This window comes from Andrographis paniculata, unplaced genomic scaffold, assembly GCF_009805555.1.
Source record: "Andrographis paniculata isolate CXL003 unplaced genomic scaffold, ASM980555v1 Contig21END, whole genome shotgun sequence".
Lineage (NCBI taxonomy): Eukaryota > Viridiplantae > Streptophyta > Magnoliopsida > Lamiales > Acanthaceae > Andrographis > Andrographis paniculata.
Window position 1 is genome coordinate 1,810,558 of NW_026137502.1, and position 18,417 is coordinate 1,828,974.

At 34.5% G+C, this 18,417-nt stretch overlaps 2 protein-coding genes across 2 annotated transcripts; both read left to right on the top strand.

Annotated features, from left to right (window-relative positions):
- Window positions 1-7,648: 7,648 nt before the first annotated feature.
- On the top strand, window positions 7,649-11,238 carry LOC127244924 (U-box domain-containing protein 14). The gene is made up of 4 exons (XM_051265521.1): window positions 7,649-8,155; window positions 8,967-9,083; window positions 9,200-9,625; window positions 9,721-11,238. Exons 1-4 carry the CDS (start codon window positions 7,865-7,867, stop codon window positions 10,807-10,809), a joined length of 1,923 nt encoding a protein of 640 aa, XP_051121478.1. The 5' UTR covers window positions 7,649-7,864; the 3' UTR covers window positions 10,810-11,238.
- Window positions 11,239-14,547: 3,309 nt separating this feature from the next.
- Window positions 14,548-17,137, top strand: LOC127245033 (probable CoA ligase CCL5). Its single transcript, XM_051265677.1, has 3 exons — window positions 14,548-15,960; window positions 16,636-16,703; window positions 16,792-17,137. The coding sequence occupies exons 1-3, from the start codon at window positions 14,548-14,550 to the stop codon at window positions 17,027-17,029; spliced, it is 1,719 nt and encodes a 572-aa protein (XP_051121634.1). The 3' UTR covers window positions 17,030-17,137.
- The last annotated feature ends 1,280 nt before the right edge of the window (window positions 17,138-18,417 follow it).

An 18,417-nucleotide genomic window follows, 5' to 3' on the forward strand; every position in this document is an offset into this window, starting at 1 on the left:
ATTGCTTCCACCCACCACTTGGAGAAGTAATCTGTTGCTACGGGGAGCCAGGATGCATGTCAATTTCATATGATATCTACCTCTTAAAAGTATTTTGTCATTTGATTTAAATAAGCTATTGTGGTTTTGTTTTTTTAACCAAAATGTTTTAAAACATTTTTTTCAAAAAATTTAATATATTATACATATTCATTATTTTTATACATAAAAAAAAAAAATCAAAACACAAAACAAGCACACCTTGTGTGTTTATTGAATGATTCAAGCGGGTAATAGTTAGGACACTTCACTAAATTTAGGGATATATTTATTTCAAATTTTATTAATTTTTTTTTTAATTTAAAAAATTTATAAATTGATATGATTTAGAAAATTCACTAAATCTATATAGAGTTTTGTTAGAATTTTAATCATTAATTTAAATGAATTTTCATAAATTTGATTAGACATGATGAGTTATCATAATCTATGCATCAAAGTAATTTTCTTGAACTCGTCATATGGTATTGGAGAAACGAAGAAGTAAACAACATTATAAATTAAGATGCTCCCATCAATAATCAACTGATTTCTCCAAATATTAAAAAATAAATTATCAACGCATGTTCTACAAATGTAAGAAATGTGATTTAGAATGAAATTGGAGTTAAATATTTTTCTCTTTTAATTGATGAAAATCGAGATAGTTTGATGATTTTGAAATTTATGAATGACGATGGAGAAGTGATTGAACGGTGTGGTATATGTTAGTGATACTTGTTCACAATCTGTGAAGAATGTTGGAATATGAAACTGAAATTTTCTATTTCCATATTAAAATATTTACATATTTATAGTGATACACAAATCGTCTATGTAAGAATCATATAAATCTTCTAAACAATGCAAGAATCATACAAATCTCTTAAATAAGATAACTATCATATATATATATATAATATATATTTTCTAAATATATTTCAACAAGAATTTGCTATGGATGAGTTTTTTCAAAGAATAGATTGTCATTTTCAATAGTAAGAGATCAAGGCTATGATAGTGCATCGCAAGTTCAATGGACTCAAAGTACTTATTTTAAAGGAAAATGGACATGCACACTATATTTATTGTGTTTATCATCAAATTCAATTAGTGGTTGTTGCTAGCGTGAGTAAAAATGAGTATATGATAATTTTTTTGAATATCTTTCTATGATTGTGAATGTTGTCGGAACTTTATGTAAAATGAGAGATAATTTGAGACAACAACCATATGTTGCTTTTGTCAAACATACAGAGGAAGATGGTGTCTTGACGGAAAAAAAAAATAAAATGAAAGAATCAAGAGATGGTGATACTCATATGGGTTCTCACTTTTAGATAATTCTTCGACTTTTCAAGTGTGGGATGTAGTGAAAGAAATTAGTCGAGCAATATTTGAAGATGCTGATGATCCGAAGAGTCTATCTGTTGCAGTTAGTTTGATTGATAAGATAGAGAGTTCTGAATGTATATTGACAGATCATTTGGTAAAGCGCTTATTAGGAATGACAAATATTTTGTCACAAATTGTATAACATAAAAATCAAACATATCTTTTGTTGTGCGATTGATATAATCATTGAAACATGAATTGAGGGAATTTATGGTTGGAAAGAGTTGATGAACAAAGCTACCGTGTTTTGTTTTAAAAATGAGATTTTTGTGTCAAATATGAATGATGTTATACAGACGAAGAACATTGGATAGAAAAGAGAAGACTTATGTCTACCATTTTCATGTTAACATATTTTTACAAGTACTTAAATTTGTTTCATTTTATAAGAATATTCAATTGTTATTTTATATTATTAACTTTTTAATTATAGATTGTTGATATTATTTTTCAATAAATGAATGTTCAATTATTTAAGTCTTTACTATCATCTTCCATCGTTGTGCATTAGGTAAAAAGAACTTCTCATGTTTTATGTAAAATATAATGACAATAGTAGATAATATATATATATATATCTATAAATACTAGTGCAGATCCTGCATATTGTTTATTTATTATGTATATTGTACTGCATTGCTAAGTTATATAATTAAATACTAGTACAAAGTGCAGCACTGTAGCTGTGAATATATATATAATGTCCTGCTGTTGTCGGTGAGTATATGTAATATATTAGTTGTGTGTTTTTGTAGCTAATTATATATATAGTTACATATTTAAGAGGATAAGTGCTATATATAATATATATGTATTATATGTAGTGGATAATAGAGACAAGGTACGACAATTCTTTTTTGTTTTTGTGTTTTATAATTTTTAATTTAACTTATTTTATATTATTGATTTTATTTTTAAGTATATTTTATTTTTATACTAATTATATTCATGTTCTTTAGTGGTTGACTTGTTACATATTCATTAAATTATACTCCATCCGTTCCAAAAGTATAGTCTTATTGTGTTGGACACGGAATTTAAGAAATATTGATATTATATTAGTAGTTGATAAAAAGTAAGGATAAATGACTTTTTTGCCCTTGTGAGTATATTAGTGTAAAAAGTAGTGACAATTGTGTAATAATAATGAAAAAGTAGGGATAATTTTATAGTGATATGGTTATTTATGGAAATAAGATTATTGTTTTGAGATAAACAAAAATGGTAAACAAGACTATTGTATTGGGACGGAAAGAGTAGATATATATATATTTGTACTAGTTCTAATTTAATGGCCGATAATGAAAATGTCCAAGATTTATCAAGGGATCCGGAAAGAAAGGCCAAATCATCTAATCCATGATGAAAGTATGAATTTTGGCCGGATTTGAATAACAAAGATTCGATTGAATGCCCTATTTGTCATAGAAAAATACATTCTGGAGTCAAGAGGTTAAACCAACATTTACTTGGGAGTTACGACGATGTTTTTAAGTGCCCTAACACCATTGAAGAAATTCGCAAATAATACATTAATTTATGAGCAAAAACGTGATGGATAAGGCATGATGAGGTGCTACTGAATTTGATTATTGTAAGGATACTTAAGACAATGAGGAGTTAGAAGAAAATCAATCTATGAGTGCTACGAATTCATCTTCCAAGTATTCTGTGCATCCAACTTCAGAAACAAGCAGCAAAAAAAAAAAAAAAAATGTCTCAATCAACTTTGAAGTTTTATGAACCTTTAAGAGTTGGAAAACAAAGTAAGTCAATTGTTACAATAGTTCGAACGACTCGTGAAGAGGTTGTTGAAGAAAGACACGTGAGGGGTTATGTTCAAAAAACCATCGAAGCTTCTACAAAAGGAAAAGAAGAAATGAGAGAAGTGAAAAAGCGGATTGCTGATTTTTTCTACAAAAATGGCATTCCATTCAATGCTTCCAAATCAAGAAGTTACGAGATTATGATTGAGGTCATCGGACAATATGGTTTTAGTTTAAAACCTATTAGTTATCATAAGTTGCAGAAACCATTTCTTGAGGATGCCGTAAATGAAATAAACAAGTTGAAATAAAGACAAATGGAAGCTTGAAAGCAATATAGGTGTTCCCTTATATCAAATAAGTCGACAGACAAAAGAGGATGACACTTGATAAATTTTCTTGTCAATAGTCTAAATGAGACTTTTTTTATTGGAGACTATTAATACATCAGTTGAGTCACATGATGCAAGAATGTAGGCAGATTTGCTTGACAAAAAAGTTGAATGAAATGAACATGTTGTGCAAATTATGACTGATAATGGGGAAAAGTATAAGTTGGCAAGAAGACTATTAAAACAACGCATTCGTAGTTTGTTTTAGACACCTTGTCTAGCCCGTTGCATTGCGCTCATGCTAGAGGATATTGGAAAAATGAATGAATTTAAACCCTACATTCAAAGGGCTAGGGGTATCACCACTTTTATTTATCGACATGGGAAACTTTTTAGTGCAATGAGGGAAAAGACTTGTGGCAGAGATCTTGTGAGGCTGGCGGCTACTTAGTTTGCTACCGTATTTATCACTTTGTAGAGTTTGAACAAACACAAGAATGAATTGAGACAATTATTTGTGAGTGATGATTGGAGCGATAATAAATTATCAAGAATGTCAAAAAGCAAAAAAATGACGGAAACCATTTTTTCATCAAAATTTTGGATCATGTATAAGATTGTTTACAGACAACACTTCCCATGTTGATTGTTTTTAGAATAGTTGATGACGATGAAAAGTTGGCCATGCCCGACCTTTCTTTATCCATGAATCACATGAAGAAGAAAATATTTTATATGAGTTTCAACTTTATTGTGATCATTAAAATTTTCAAACTCTTTAACAAGTTTCAAACATGATCAAATTTAAAAATTTTCTTGAAACTTCATCTTCCTTCATTAGTATCTCATTTGTTTGATTTAACTGCAAACAATACTTTAGGATTATAAATATAACTTTATATATATATATAAACACAATAAATTTAATAAAAGACTTACAATATCTATCTCTAAAGCTTCATTAGATTTTAAGGTTTCCACTTTCTTGATATAAGTAAGTAACTTTCGAATAGCTTTCTCTATAGTTTGGATCCAATTTTGTACCGATCTTGCACTGGTATCTCCCAATTAGAATTTTTAGTATGGTTGATTCCAAAATTGATCTTTCGAATATTGCCTTTCGGTAATTGTATCTTGCGAGATATTTAAATAATGTTGCATAGCAACACATCTTTATCACAACTATATCCACCACCTTGGATGGACATTTTGTAAAATTGTTCTAATAAACTTTTATTATATTAGAATGAGAAATGAGATGTTGTGGTGCAATTACTTAAAAGATGAAAAGTTATATTTATAGACAAAAAAAATTTGGAAAGATATCAAATCTTATCCATTGAAAAACTTAATTTCAAATGTTGATTTATATTTCACAATACCGTGTAATTGGATCGAACACTTTTTTGACTAATCTCAATTATTTATTTTATATTTGACACATATATACATATATATATTTAAAAAAAAGGCAAAACAGCAAAAAAAACCCCTGTGGTTTACCAAATCTGCTGAAAAACCCCCCGTAGTCCTAAAACTCCAAAAAACCTACTCGTGGTTTGTAAAACGTTGCAAAAAATCCCTCATCCGTTAGGATTTAACGGAGGTTGTATACCACGCGCCTGAAATGCGGTTTTTTGTCCATAAAGTGATATATTTATGTGTAAAATTACTGAAATACTCTAATGAATTCTTCTTCCTTATTCTTCTTCTCCCTCATTCTTCTTTTTTCTTATTGTTATCCATACTTTCAGAATTTACTCTCAATTTATTTTTTTTATTTAAAATCCGTTAAATACAACCAAATTCGACACTGATCCCAAATTTATCACAATTAATCGACCGGACATGGATCTTCTTCTATTTTACCAAACCCAGAAATATTTCTTCTTGTGTTTTACAAAACCCAGAAATAGCAAACCCAAAAATTTAAAAAATCAATTTGACATCAAGATTTGAAATCAATCTAAGAAGAAAGAAAGAAAGAAACGGCGTACGGAAGAATTAGGGAGAAAAAATAAAATAAAAAAAGAAAATTGGGGAAAAAGAGATAGAGAAAGAAGAACGAAAAACCTGTTTGCTTCTGGTTGCAACGGCGTACGGAAGAATTGGAGAGAAAAAATAAAGAAGAAAGAAAATTGGGGAAAAGGAAATAGAAAAAGAAAAAGAAAAAAAAACTGGAGAAAAAAAAAAAAAAACCGGTATCTAGCCCTTCTTTCTCCTCTCCTTCTTTTCCTTCTCTTCCTTCTTCTCTTTCTTTTCTTCCTTCCTTTTTCCTTACTCCAGCCGTTTCTACCCATCATCTTCTTTCTATTTTTATTCTTTTCCAATTCTTTATTCTTCAAAGAAGAATTGGAGATGAAGAAGAAGAAAAAAGAAATTGAGGAAAAAGATGTGTGAAGAAGAATTTGAAGAAGAAAAGAAGATGGAAGAAAGAAGTTGGGAAGAAGAGAAGAAGAATGAAACGAACAAGAAAGAACAGAAGAAGAGAGAGAAATAATTGGAGAAGAAGAAGAGAAAAATTGAGGAAGAAGATGTGTGAAAAAGAATTTGGAGAAGAAAAGAAATGGAAGAAAGAGGTTGTGGAAAAGAGATGAAGAAAGAACAGAAGAGAAGAGAGAGAACCACAAGGGCATAACGGTCTGATGAGAGTAAAATTTAACGCCGTCAGTGTGATTTAAAAGGGGGGGGCGAGTGTGCAACGTTTTACAAACAACGAGTTGATTTTTTGAAATTTTAGGACTACGGGGGTTTTTAGTAGATTCGGTAAACCACAGGGAGGTTTTTTGTTGTTTTTTCTTAAAAAAATTCTAATCAATCAATTCTTGTCATGAATGTAACCATCCAACTTTGACTAATCCGTATTGTTCGTTTGAATTTCATCTTCATTTCATCTGTATATCTATATTATTCAAATAATTATTATATATTATAAAAATGTACTTATTCATATCAAAGCAATCATAACCGTTCGTTTAGATTTCATCTTTATTTCATACGTTGGATAAATATCTATATTATTTAAATAGTTATTATATAGTACTCCCTCCGTTCCATAACAAAGTATCCATTTTTCTATTTTAATATGTTCTATAACAAAGTATCTATTTCGTTTTTTTAGTAACTGTACTATCTATCTAACATTACAAATACTCTTACAATTTATAATATATTACACAAATATCATTATCTTTATATTACACAATACTAATAAGACTATTTTAGTCGTTTCTATTTTATTCCTACTACATCCAAATATAATACTAATATTTTTAAAATTTCGTGCAAAAAGCAAACAGATGCATAATAATTATGGAACAGAGGGGGTATTATATATTATAAAAATCCACTCATCCATGTCAAAACAATCTTAACCGATGGATTGGATTTATCTTCATTTCTGTTGGATTTATTCAATATTATTCAAATAATTATCATATATTTAAATTTTGTCTAAACTTTTCATTCTATAAATTAGTGAGCATTCATCCAATCAATATTTATTCATCAAGCATATATTCACCAAATATTATTTTTTCAATATGAGTAACTCTTCATTCAAGAGGATGAAATAATAATCTTCATACGGAAAGTATTAAGAGATTTTGTCGTGCAGTCGTTGAAATATTTTCAACTTAATATCTTTAACATCTTAATGTTAATGATATTGAAATGTTGCTTTATATTGGAGAATATCGTGATTTTCGAAATATGTTAAGTATTTTAAGTTGCATATATTGAAAATGAAAAAAACTATCATACGGCTTTCACAATTAACTATGTAAATCGTAGTGAGACTCCAGTTATTATTCTTAAAATTGTAGATGATTATAATCTTTAGATATAACATGCATATTTTGTAATGAAAATAGCCGATAATGACATTAATATTTTAGAATGGGCATCCTTGTTCTAAAATTATGCTATGATGATTGCTTGTGTGCACATTATATCTTTAATTTTTGAATAAAAATCAAAATTTATTATTGAATTAAAATAAAACAATAGATTGAGATGGGCTTATGATTTGTTCAAGACTTATTTACCTGTAATATAATTTAGAAGTTCAAAAGCGACTTGACCTTCTCCACAGCTTCCTTCCTTCCTTCCCAGTCATATTTATTATTCCATTTATTAGATTTATCATTTCCTTCCGCAGGCAGCCATTGATTTTGTCTTCCTCCAATTCACAAAACGCATCCCCAACTTTCAAACGCAATAAATTCACTTCAGAAATTCCTCGACTTCCTGTAGTCAGTCTACACCCACCCACCCCACCAATATTCCGCTCCAAATCAGCTACTTTTGGGGCTTAATTCGTCCGCGCGCGCCTCTCACGCGTTTTCTCGAGAGATGATGATGGCGGAGGAGAAGGAGGAGGGTTTGCTGGGTCAACTCTGTGATGTAGTTGCGACTATCTCCGCGTTGCCTGATTGCAGAGCCGTCTCCAAGAAGATGTTCTGCAATCTGGTCAGAAGGGTGAAGCTATTGAGCCCTCTCTTTGAGGAATTGAAAGACGGTGGAGCTGGAGGAGAGAACGAGCTGCCGGACGACGTCGTTAAGGGCCTCGAGTCTCTCAGAATCGCTCTCGATTCCGCTTTTGAGCTTCTCAAATCTCTCCTTGAAGGCAGCAAGATATTCCAGGTATTTTTATTTTTTTCGATTTTTGTGTTGTATTTTTGATGATTAATTACGAAGTTCTTTGTTATTGAAGTCGTTTGGCATATAGAAGTTTCTTAGTTTCTGTTTTAAAAATCGCGAAATGTGAAAATTGGGGATGAACTTAGCAGAAATGGAAAATGATTAAAACGAGATGAGCAGTTGCATTCTGATTCTTGAAAGAACAGGGAAAGGTGTTGATCATCCCAGTTCATTGATCAGATGGATTGAGGCTCGAGGATACATTCATAATCATATAGTTGCGAAGGTTTTGAATGCAGACAGAGTATTTTTGTGCCATAGAATCGTTTGTTGCAAAAATCATTTATGGTTAGAAAACTGCCTGAAATGATGTTATAGAAAATGGAATTTGATAAGTTAACTCATATGAATGAGCTTCAAAGATCGAAACAAAACCATCATAATGTAAATTTATAATTGATATCATCATACTATATTGCTTGTATGAAAGTTAATGAGTTTTATTGATCTTAGCTTCTATAACTAGAATGGATTACGAACCTGAGTTACTGACAAAACCAATGATTTCCTATACGATCATCAAGAAATAAGGCAACATTCTAGCCATTTTGAGATCATTCGATGGTTAAAGACGATGATGATGATTTTGGAAACAATGTTAAGCTCTAACATCGATTGGAAATCTTTTGATAAATAGTTATGTTTTTACTAGGACTAAGCAATATTCGATAGTTATCTTTGTTTTGCAATTATGGTGTGTTACATAATGGCTTTGATCATTCATCAGCGTGCTCGAATCGGTTTCTTGTTACAGGCTTTGCAAATTGACAAAATTGCTGCAAAGTTTGAAGTTGTGACTAAACAAATTGAAGAAGCATTAGATCAAGTTCCGTATAACAATCTTGATATACCCGAGGAGGTTCGAGAACAGGTGCAAACTGATGAACTTTATGGCTGATTCAACACGGCTAGTTGTTATTTATTATTATGATTTTTTTCTAGGGATTTTTCACTGATTACTACAAATTTTTCCTGGTCGTTGTATAGATTGAACTCCTACATTCGCAATTTAAAAGAGCTACAGGTCGGCTGGAGTCGCCGGACTTGCAGTTTGCAATGGACTTAGCTGCTGCACAAATGGAAGACGATCCCGACCCTGCAGTTTTCCAAAGGCTTTCGGAGAAGCTGCATCTCCGAACCATAAATGATATAAAGAAAGAGTCACTCGCCATTCACGAAATGGTCATATCATCTGATGGCACTCCCGAAGGGTTTTCTGCAGAGTATTTGGAGACTATGTCGTATATTCTCAGAAAGCTGAAGGACTGTGTGATATCGAATAATCCAGACGAGGATATGATTGATGTGGACAAGAGTTCTCTTAAACACAGATCTCCTATCATCCCTGATGACTTCCGTTGTCCCATATCACTCGAATTAATGAAGGACCCCGTAATTGTGTCAACCGGACAGGTTTGAGTTTTTGTTCGTATATTTAACCTTCATTTTACAAATATTTGTATTCTTGAGCTCATATCGATCATCTCTCTGGCTTGCTTCCCGTGCAGACTTACGAACGATTCTGCATTCAGAAATGGTTAGATTCCGGACACAAGACGTGCCCCAAGACTCAGCAGACGTTACTGCACACTGCGTTAACGCCCAACTACGTTTTGAAAAGTCTTATCACTATGTGGTGTGAGAGCAACGGAGTCGAGTTGCCACGGAGCCAAGGAACTAGTCGAAACAAAAAATCGGGAACTGGCAGTTCGGACTGCGATCGTGCTGCCATCGAAGCCTTGCTGCAGAGGCTGGCGAACGGAAATCCCGAACAGCAACGAGCAACTGCTGGCGAGCTCCGTCTGCTGGCCAAACGAAATGCCGACAACAGAGTATGCATTGCCGAAGCTGGCGCCATTCCTCTATTAGTTGAATTGCTGTCCTCCCCTGATCCGAGGACTCAAGAGCACGCCGTGACGGCGCTTCTCAACCTCTCAATAAACGAGGCGAACAAGGGCATTATTGTAAATGCCGGTGCAATACCCGACATCGTAGAGGTTCTGAAAAATGGAAGCTCGGAAGGTAGGGAAAATGCTGCCGCGACCCTTTTCAGCCTATCGGTTGTTGACGAGAACAAAGTCGCAATCGGGGCTGCCGGAGCCATCCCTCCCCTGATCGACCTGCTTTGCAACGGCACACCCCGGGGAATGAAAGATGCTGCCACGGCTATATTCAATCTTTCGATCTACCAAGGAAACAAGGTGAGAGCCGTCAGAGCCGGAATCGTGCCACCATTGATGAGATTGCTCAAGGATCCCGGAGGCGGCATGGTTGACGAAGCGCTCGCGATTTTGGCCATTCTCGCTAGCCATCAAGAGGGGAAGGTAGCTATCGGCCAGGCTGAGCCGATCCCGATTTTGGTTGAAGTGATCAGGACAGGATCGCCTCGCAACCGGGAAAATGCGGCTGCAATACTGTGGTCATTGTGCGTCGGAAATTTACCGTATCTGAAAGTCGCGAAAGAGCTCGGGGCTGAGGAGGCGTTGAAGGAGTTGTCGGAGAACGGTACGGACAGGGCGAAGAGGAAAGCCGGCAGCGTTTTGGAGCTTCTACAGCGAGTGGAAGAGGAGGGGAAGGTGGAGGAAGTTATTTCATGAAACCTGGAGAGGATAATTGATGTTCATCTTTATCTTCATCGCCATCGTCATCTTCATCTTCTCCAAATTGGGTTTTAAGGTGCGTTTTGACAATGTGTGAAGTTCTGTGTTTTTTTTTGGTTTTTTTGCATTTACTGGTAATGATGCCTGCTGATGATTTGTGAATAGGGAGGGTAATGCTTGAAGCATATATATTATATATATATATATATATATATATGTTACGTTTTATGTATGTATGTCTGGTGTGTACCTATCTGTGGCTGCCTCTGATGATAAGTTTCAGACATTCTCCTTCCGATGTTTTGTTATTCTTTGTCGGGAATTTTTACAATTTGTCTATATACCGTGAGTTAGTTAAATGATCTTAGAATGTATTGTATGGATTATTTTTGTATTATATATCTTTGTACTGTTTATTTATATATATATATCAGGTCACTAATAGTTTTATGAGTATAGGAACAACGAACAGTTATATACGTATATGTATATATATATATATATATGAATTTCATCGCATATCGAGTGGTGTCTTTCAATTTTTATATATAAAAAAATATATACTTTTCTTTCTCACGGGGAAGATATGGTTTTTATGTAAAGGTTGCTTGCATAAATGTTGGTAACATCTTAAAAAAAATGCACATAAATAAGTAATAGGAAATAATGTTGCATAAATGTTGGTAACATCTAAAAAAAATGCACATAAATAAGTAATAGGAAATAATGGGCGAGGCTCCTCTTCGTTTTGCATCTCGATTCCTTGCTCATCTTGTTGTTGCTCTCTAACAATTTATTCCTTTTTCAAATTCACCTTGTCCTTAAGGTCAAAGTCTGAAAACTGACGCGGGAAATGAGCCACGGTCAACCAAGTCGTCTCATCGTCTGGTTGTCCCACCCATTTAATTATAATTTCATCTTTATCGCGTTGGCGTCCGGAATGCCGTCTTGTGGATGTCACAGGCCACCACCCTAATATGATGGTACCCTGACCGCAAATCAATTTCCGAGAAAATGACCGCTCTTGCCAATTCGTCATATTTATCTGGAATCATTACTTTATTTAATTCTCTGTAATCAACACAAAAACGCCAACTTCCTTCTTTCTTCTTCATTAGTAAAACCGGGCTGGAGAAGGGGCTCAAGCTCGGTCAAATACTTCCTGCCATTAGCATATTGCCCACCAATTTCTCAATCTCATCTTTCCGAATATGACTATATCGGTATGGTCGAACAGACACCAGCTTTGTTTCGGGGGTCAGCTCTATGCGATGGTCAGTTAGCCGTCTCGGTGGCAAACCCTGTGGCTCCTCAAATATCTCTGTAAATTATTGCAGGATATCCTTGAGCTGTCACGCTTTGATTTTATGGCTCTCATAGGCTCGTTCCCCAATACCATTGCCCAAAATTCAGCACCATGAACTCGACTTAACATCTTCAAGCTTATTCAGAGAGTTGGTCACCCTTCAGCAACACTCGTTTCCATTTCCACTCAAATGACATCGTTAGGGCTTCCCAATTGGTTCGCACTTCGCCTAGCGTGGCCAGCCAGGCTATGACCAAAATAATATCAACCCCTCCCAGTGAAAATACAAAACAATCGGTGGTTACCTCGCACTCGGATAAGGAGACTATAATACCCGGGCACACTCCTGCAGATTCCTGCCTCCGTCCACTACTAGAAAAAAGGTTGATAATTGCGGAAATTTGTCGCAAATTTTAATCCATGATAATTAAAAGTCACGGAAAGTAATTTCATGACAAATTTATGTCACAACTTTTTGTTTTGACTATTCCGTAAGTAATATTTGTAGAAAAAACTACAAACAACTTTCTGTGACTATTTAAAATAACGGCTTATGTAACGAAAATGTCCAAGATATTTCTATTCCGTGTCTTTTGATTATTTCGTCACAAAAATTGTCACGAAATTTTTTCTTGACTATTTTAAGTTGCGGCAAAAATAACCAAAATATTTCCAACATTTTAAATTATTACAGATATTGTCATAGTATAATTTTTATGACTTTTTAAAATCAAATGTCACAGCATATGTAACGAAAATAACTATAAATTTTTTTTATTATTGTTTGTAGCTATTCAAAGTAATAACAAAATAATAAAATCATCTTCAATATCTTTATTCAATATCGTTCGTAGTTATTCAATTTTTGTTAAAAATTCATGATGATATATGAAATAAATATGTATATATTTTTAAAAGATAAATTTATAATCAATAATATTTATATAGTTAAAATATAATAACAAACAAAAATAATACTTTAGAGTAGATAGCTAAGTTGACATGACATGTCGTGTAAGTCTTTAAAAAAAAATAATCGTGTGTGGTTGCATTGAACAAAAATTATAATATAATTATTATTTTTTTCAAAAATATAAAATCACGAAATTGTTACAGCTTTCGTTAATATAAAGTCACAGAAGTGTAATGGTATTATTTTGTAACTTATTGTCACGAAAATGTCACAATTATAAAATATTCATGAAATTTTGTTGCAGCTTCTATTGTTATATAAAGTCACGGATATGTCATAATATTATTCTATAACTTATTGTTACAAAAATGTCACAACTTAAAAAAAGTCACTAGCAAAATTCAACGGAAATGGTTCCGTATATTTTTCCGTGACTTTTTAGTAAAAAGTCACCAATTTGTACTAAAACAGTGACTTTTTTACCGCAACTATAGCCTAATTTTCTGGTAGTGGTCCATCCCCCAACTGAATTCCAAATCTTCCTGTACGTTGGGTTGTAGTCGCAAATCGATCCACTAAGGAAGATGATATAAAGTTATGGCTAGCACCACTATCGAACTATCGATCAATACTGTCACAATCCATGCTTGAATAACCCCGAGCAGGCGCATAGTCCGCGGACTTCATAAACCCGCCATAGATATTTGATATGATGTAAATAGGTATAATGTGATATTTTCAATGTAAAAAAATACAATAGTACTCTAATATAAAAATAAAATTATTATTTGATTTGATATTTTCGAAAAACAAAAATGACTGTAAAAGAATGTGAAAAAAAAAAAAAAACACCGGCCTTTTACAAAGCATAGTATTTAATTTACAATTTAACTAAAAATTAAAACATAATAATAAATAAATTTAAAAAAAAAAACCAAAAATACCACACACTAACCACATTTTTAGAAATTTCTAAATTGAAACTTTCAAAATTTGTATATAAAATTATAATAAATTAAAAAAAAAATCGAATTTCAGTTAAATAAATTGAATTGCAATCTAGTATAGAGTGTATCCAAACCGCGTTGCCATTCAAGTCCACATCGCGTAATATAACATACAGCATCATCGGAGATTTCAAAGCCCAACAACCTTTTCAACAGACAGATCCACTTTCAGTAGAAATTGTCAATATTCTTCTCGAACAATCCACAGATACAAATAAACAAATATTCACTGTCCAAATGCAACAAAACATAACCAACATTTCCCGTTACATTACCCCTACCCCTACCCCCTACCCCTACCCCGGCCGGCCGGCCGCCAACCAAAATAAAATTAAATAAAATAATCAATTTAAATAAAATAATCAATTTACATCCATTGCATGGTCCATGGATGAGTGTGTATTGTATGCCTCTTTCTAATTCTACACTTAATTAATCAATTAATTATTGAAACCTTATTTATTACCCGCACACAACATGCAACACATACATCAATCAACAATTCATCAATGGCCATTCCACCGGAAGGAAAACCGCCTCCGCCGGCCGGCGGCGGCGCCGCCACAAGGAGCGGCTTCGATCCGCAGACCGGAATCTACTCCTCCCTCGTTCATTTCGACCACCATTCGAAAATCCCGACCGATCCCCGCCTCGACGCTGCTACACATGTATTGTCGCACTTTCCATCGTCGAAGCTGGCCGAAGCACGAGTCGCGCTTATCGACTCCGCCACCGGCCACCGGGTCACCTATGCTCACGTCGCCCGCTCCGTCGCCTCCCTCGCCGCCGGATTGCACCTTTGCCTTGGCATCGTAAAGGGCGACGTCGTTCTCGTCTTGTCGCCCAACTCGGTGACGTACCCCGTCGTGTGCCTCGCCGTGCTCTCCATCGGGGCGGTCGTAACCACCGCGAATCCGCTCAACACGGCGGCGGAGATTGCCAAGCAAGCTCGCGACTCCGGCGCAAAGTTAGCGATCGCCGCACCCCAAGAGATGCACAAATTGTCGGAAACCGGTCTACCCGTGCTCCCGACCACCGGACCTACCGTCAATGACGATCGCCGAAACGACCTCTCGGTAGAAGAGTTGATCGAGAATTGCGAACCGATAGACATCCCGGCAGAGCAAAAGCCGAGGCAATCGGATACGGCAGCAATACTTTACTCGTCGGGGACTACCGGGACAAGCAAAGGCGTCGTGTTAACGCACGCGAACTTCATTGCTGTCGTGACGATGTTCAAGTGGTCGATGGAACAGTCAAAATCTAACGACGACGTGTTCCTATGCTTCGTCCCGATGTTCCATATCTACGGTCTCGTGTTCTTCGGGCTCGGACTGTTCTGCACCGGCAGCACGACCGTCGTAATGCGGCGGTACGATTTCCAGGAAATGTTAGAGGCTATACAGAAGCATAAGGTCAGAAACATACCAGCAGTCCCGCCGGTGATACTCGCGCTGGTTAAGCACGACAGCCGATCGCACAACTTGTCGTCGTTGCGACGGATGGGGTCGGGGGCTGCCCCGTTGAGCAAAGAGCTCGCCGAGGCATTCAGGAAGAAGTTCCCGTGGGTCGAGCTCCGGACTGGCTACGGGTTAACCGAGAGCTGTGGAGCGACTACTTTTTTCGCCACGGATCAAGAATCGAAATCTCGGCCGGGTTCGTCAGCAAGGTTGCTTCCGTCTTTTAGCGCTAAAGTGGTTGACCCCGCGACGGGAGCGGCGCTTCCGCCGTATGGGGAAGGAGAGTTGTGGCTAAAGAGCCCGACCGTGATGAAGGAGTACCTCGGAAACAAGGAGGCGAACGATGCGGCGTTCGATCCAGAGGGGTGGCTGAAAACCGGCGACCTTTGTTACTTTGATGACGAGGGGTACGTCTACATCGTCGATCGGATAAAGGAGTTGATCAAATACAATGGCTATCAGGTGCATGACAATATTAAATTAAACGATCATCTCACCTAAAAATTTAAAGTAATAAAAAATTACATAATTACTTAAGGTAAAATTGTCCATAACTCAGTAGTTTCAAAATTCAGTGTACAATCTCTATACTTTAAAAATTTCATGACGCCCCTTGTACTTTAAAAAATGTTGTATGAAACCCCACCACCTTGTGTGATGAGAAGATAATTTCCTATCTATAGTTTTTGCATGTCAGGAGGTTTCATGCAACATTTTTGAAAATAGAAGGGAGAGCCATGCAATTTTTAAAGTAAAGTGGGGATTTAGGCTGAGTTTCGAAACTATATAGGAGTTTCATGCAATATTTTTGAAAATATAAGGAAGCGCCATTCAATTTTTAAAGTAAAATGGAGATTTACTCTAAGTTTCAAAACCACATAAGAGTTTTATGCAAACATTTTTAAGAATATAAGAAGCGCCGTGCAATTTTTAAAGTAAAGTAGGGATTTACACTGAATTTCGAAACCACATAGGCGTTCCATGCAACATTTTTGAAAATATAAGGAAGCGCCATGCAATTTTTAAAGTAAAGGAGATTTACGCTGAATTTCTAAACCAAATGAGAGTTGTGAACAATTTTACCATTAATTAATTATATATTATATAGTCTTCAAACAATCGAGACGAACAATGCAGGTGGCTCCGGCAGAGTTGGAGGCAGTGCTAACAAGCCATCCTCGAATAGTCGACGCAGCAGTTGTACCGTAAGCGCGCTGCGATTCATTACATATAAAATTTGATTTGATTCGATTCGATTCTATACATTGAAATACAATTGTGGATGCATTGCAGAGTTGAAGATGAAGAAGCAGGGCAGATACCTATAGCGTACGTCGTGAAAGGCGCAGGGAATGACGATCTTACAGAAGATCAAGTGATGGAGTTTGTGGCGAGGCAGGTGGCGCCGTACAAGAAAATCCGAGGGGTGAGGTTCGTCGGCGCAGTGCCGAAGTCGGCTGCCGGAAAGATTTTGCGGCGGGAGCTGATGTTGTCTGAGAGGCAAGGAGAGCCACTGGCCTCCAAATTGTGAAAAGGATTGGTTTGTTTTTGTGGAAAGAATAAGGAGGAGGAGCCATCAGCCATGGATGGATGCCTTTCATGATGAACCTTTGGTAATAAGTTTGATGAAGGTGTTTGTTTATACGCAGTGTCTCTAGGGGTGTATTTATTTTATTGATTTTGGAGGTTTTAACTTCTGATTTAAATAATGTTGGATACTTTTTTTTTTTTTTTTTAAATTAACCTATTATAAAATAATCATTTTTTTAATAGTTATAAATCATATATTTGTTTTTCAAAAAATATCATATTGTATCATTACATTATTATTTTTACCAAAAAAAAAAAGCAAAATTATTTTTATACTATTTTTTACTATCTAATGTAATTAACTATTATTACTTATAATATTTTATAGGGATACTTAGATTTAAATCTTCTTACATATAATCTATTAATGTCAGTCTCCAAGTACAACCATATTTAGTTGTACTATTTATTTCTATATAATTATTATAAATCACCTCGTACTATCTATTTTGCTCCTGAAATAATGAGTAAATACAACGAATATATTATGTAATCTCGTCGAGCATTTATAAACTTTCGTTATCTATTTAGATACTCTAAAGTCTTCTAGTTCCAAATAATGGACTAGATTTATTGTACTATCATCCATTATATATATAAATAAAATCACCAACATGATCGAAAAATTAACCATGAACTTGCTATCCTAACAATTTCTTTTGTCAAAAACATTCATCCTCCTCCTATATTTCATGCCTTTTTGAAAAGAAAATTCAATAAATAGTGTAAAAATAGTTTTGAAAACGTAATTTAGAATTTTTTTTTTTTTTTGGATAAGTAGCGTGAAAGAAATTTCGAAAATGCAAGTAAACAGAATCCTAAGAAACTAAAAACTAACTGCATAGTGAATGAAAAACCAGAGCTTGGGGAAATTGTATGTATTCGATAATTGATTTGATTCGTCTTTTAATAATCCCATAAATGTGACAAATATCGCCAATATCATCCTTGAATATAAAAGAATGTTCACACTCTTTTTCGTCATCACCATAATTTCTTTCTCGTGGTGAGTAGTTTTGAAGACATCCTGCAACAAGTCAAAAATAATGTAAATATGAAAGCCTCTAGGACAATTTAGGATTAATACTCTACATAAACCTTCATATTATTATTATTTTAATTTATAATAATATCTAATTTTTTAGTTATAAATATATTATATAAAAAATAAAATATTTTATCTTAAATATTGTTATATTTTGTAATGACCTACAATTTTTTTTGTTCTGTTCATTTTTTTTCTTCTTCACAATCATATTATAGTATTAATGAAAATTGAAAAAGTTAAGATGACATTAAGTTGGTAGAAATGAATCGACGAAAAAGTTC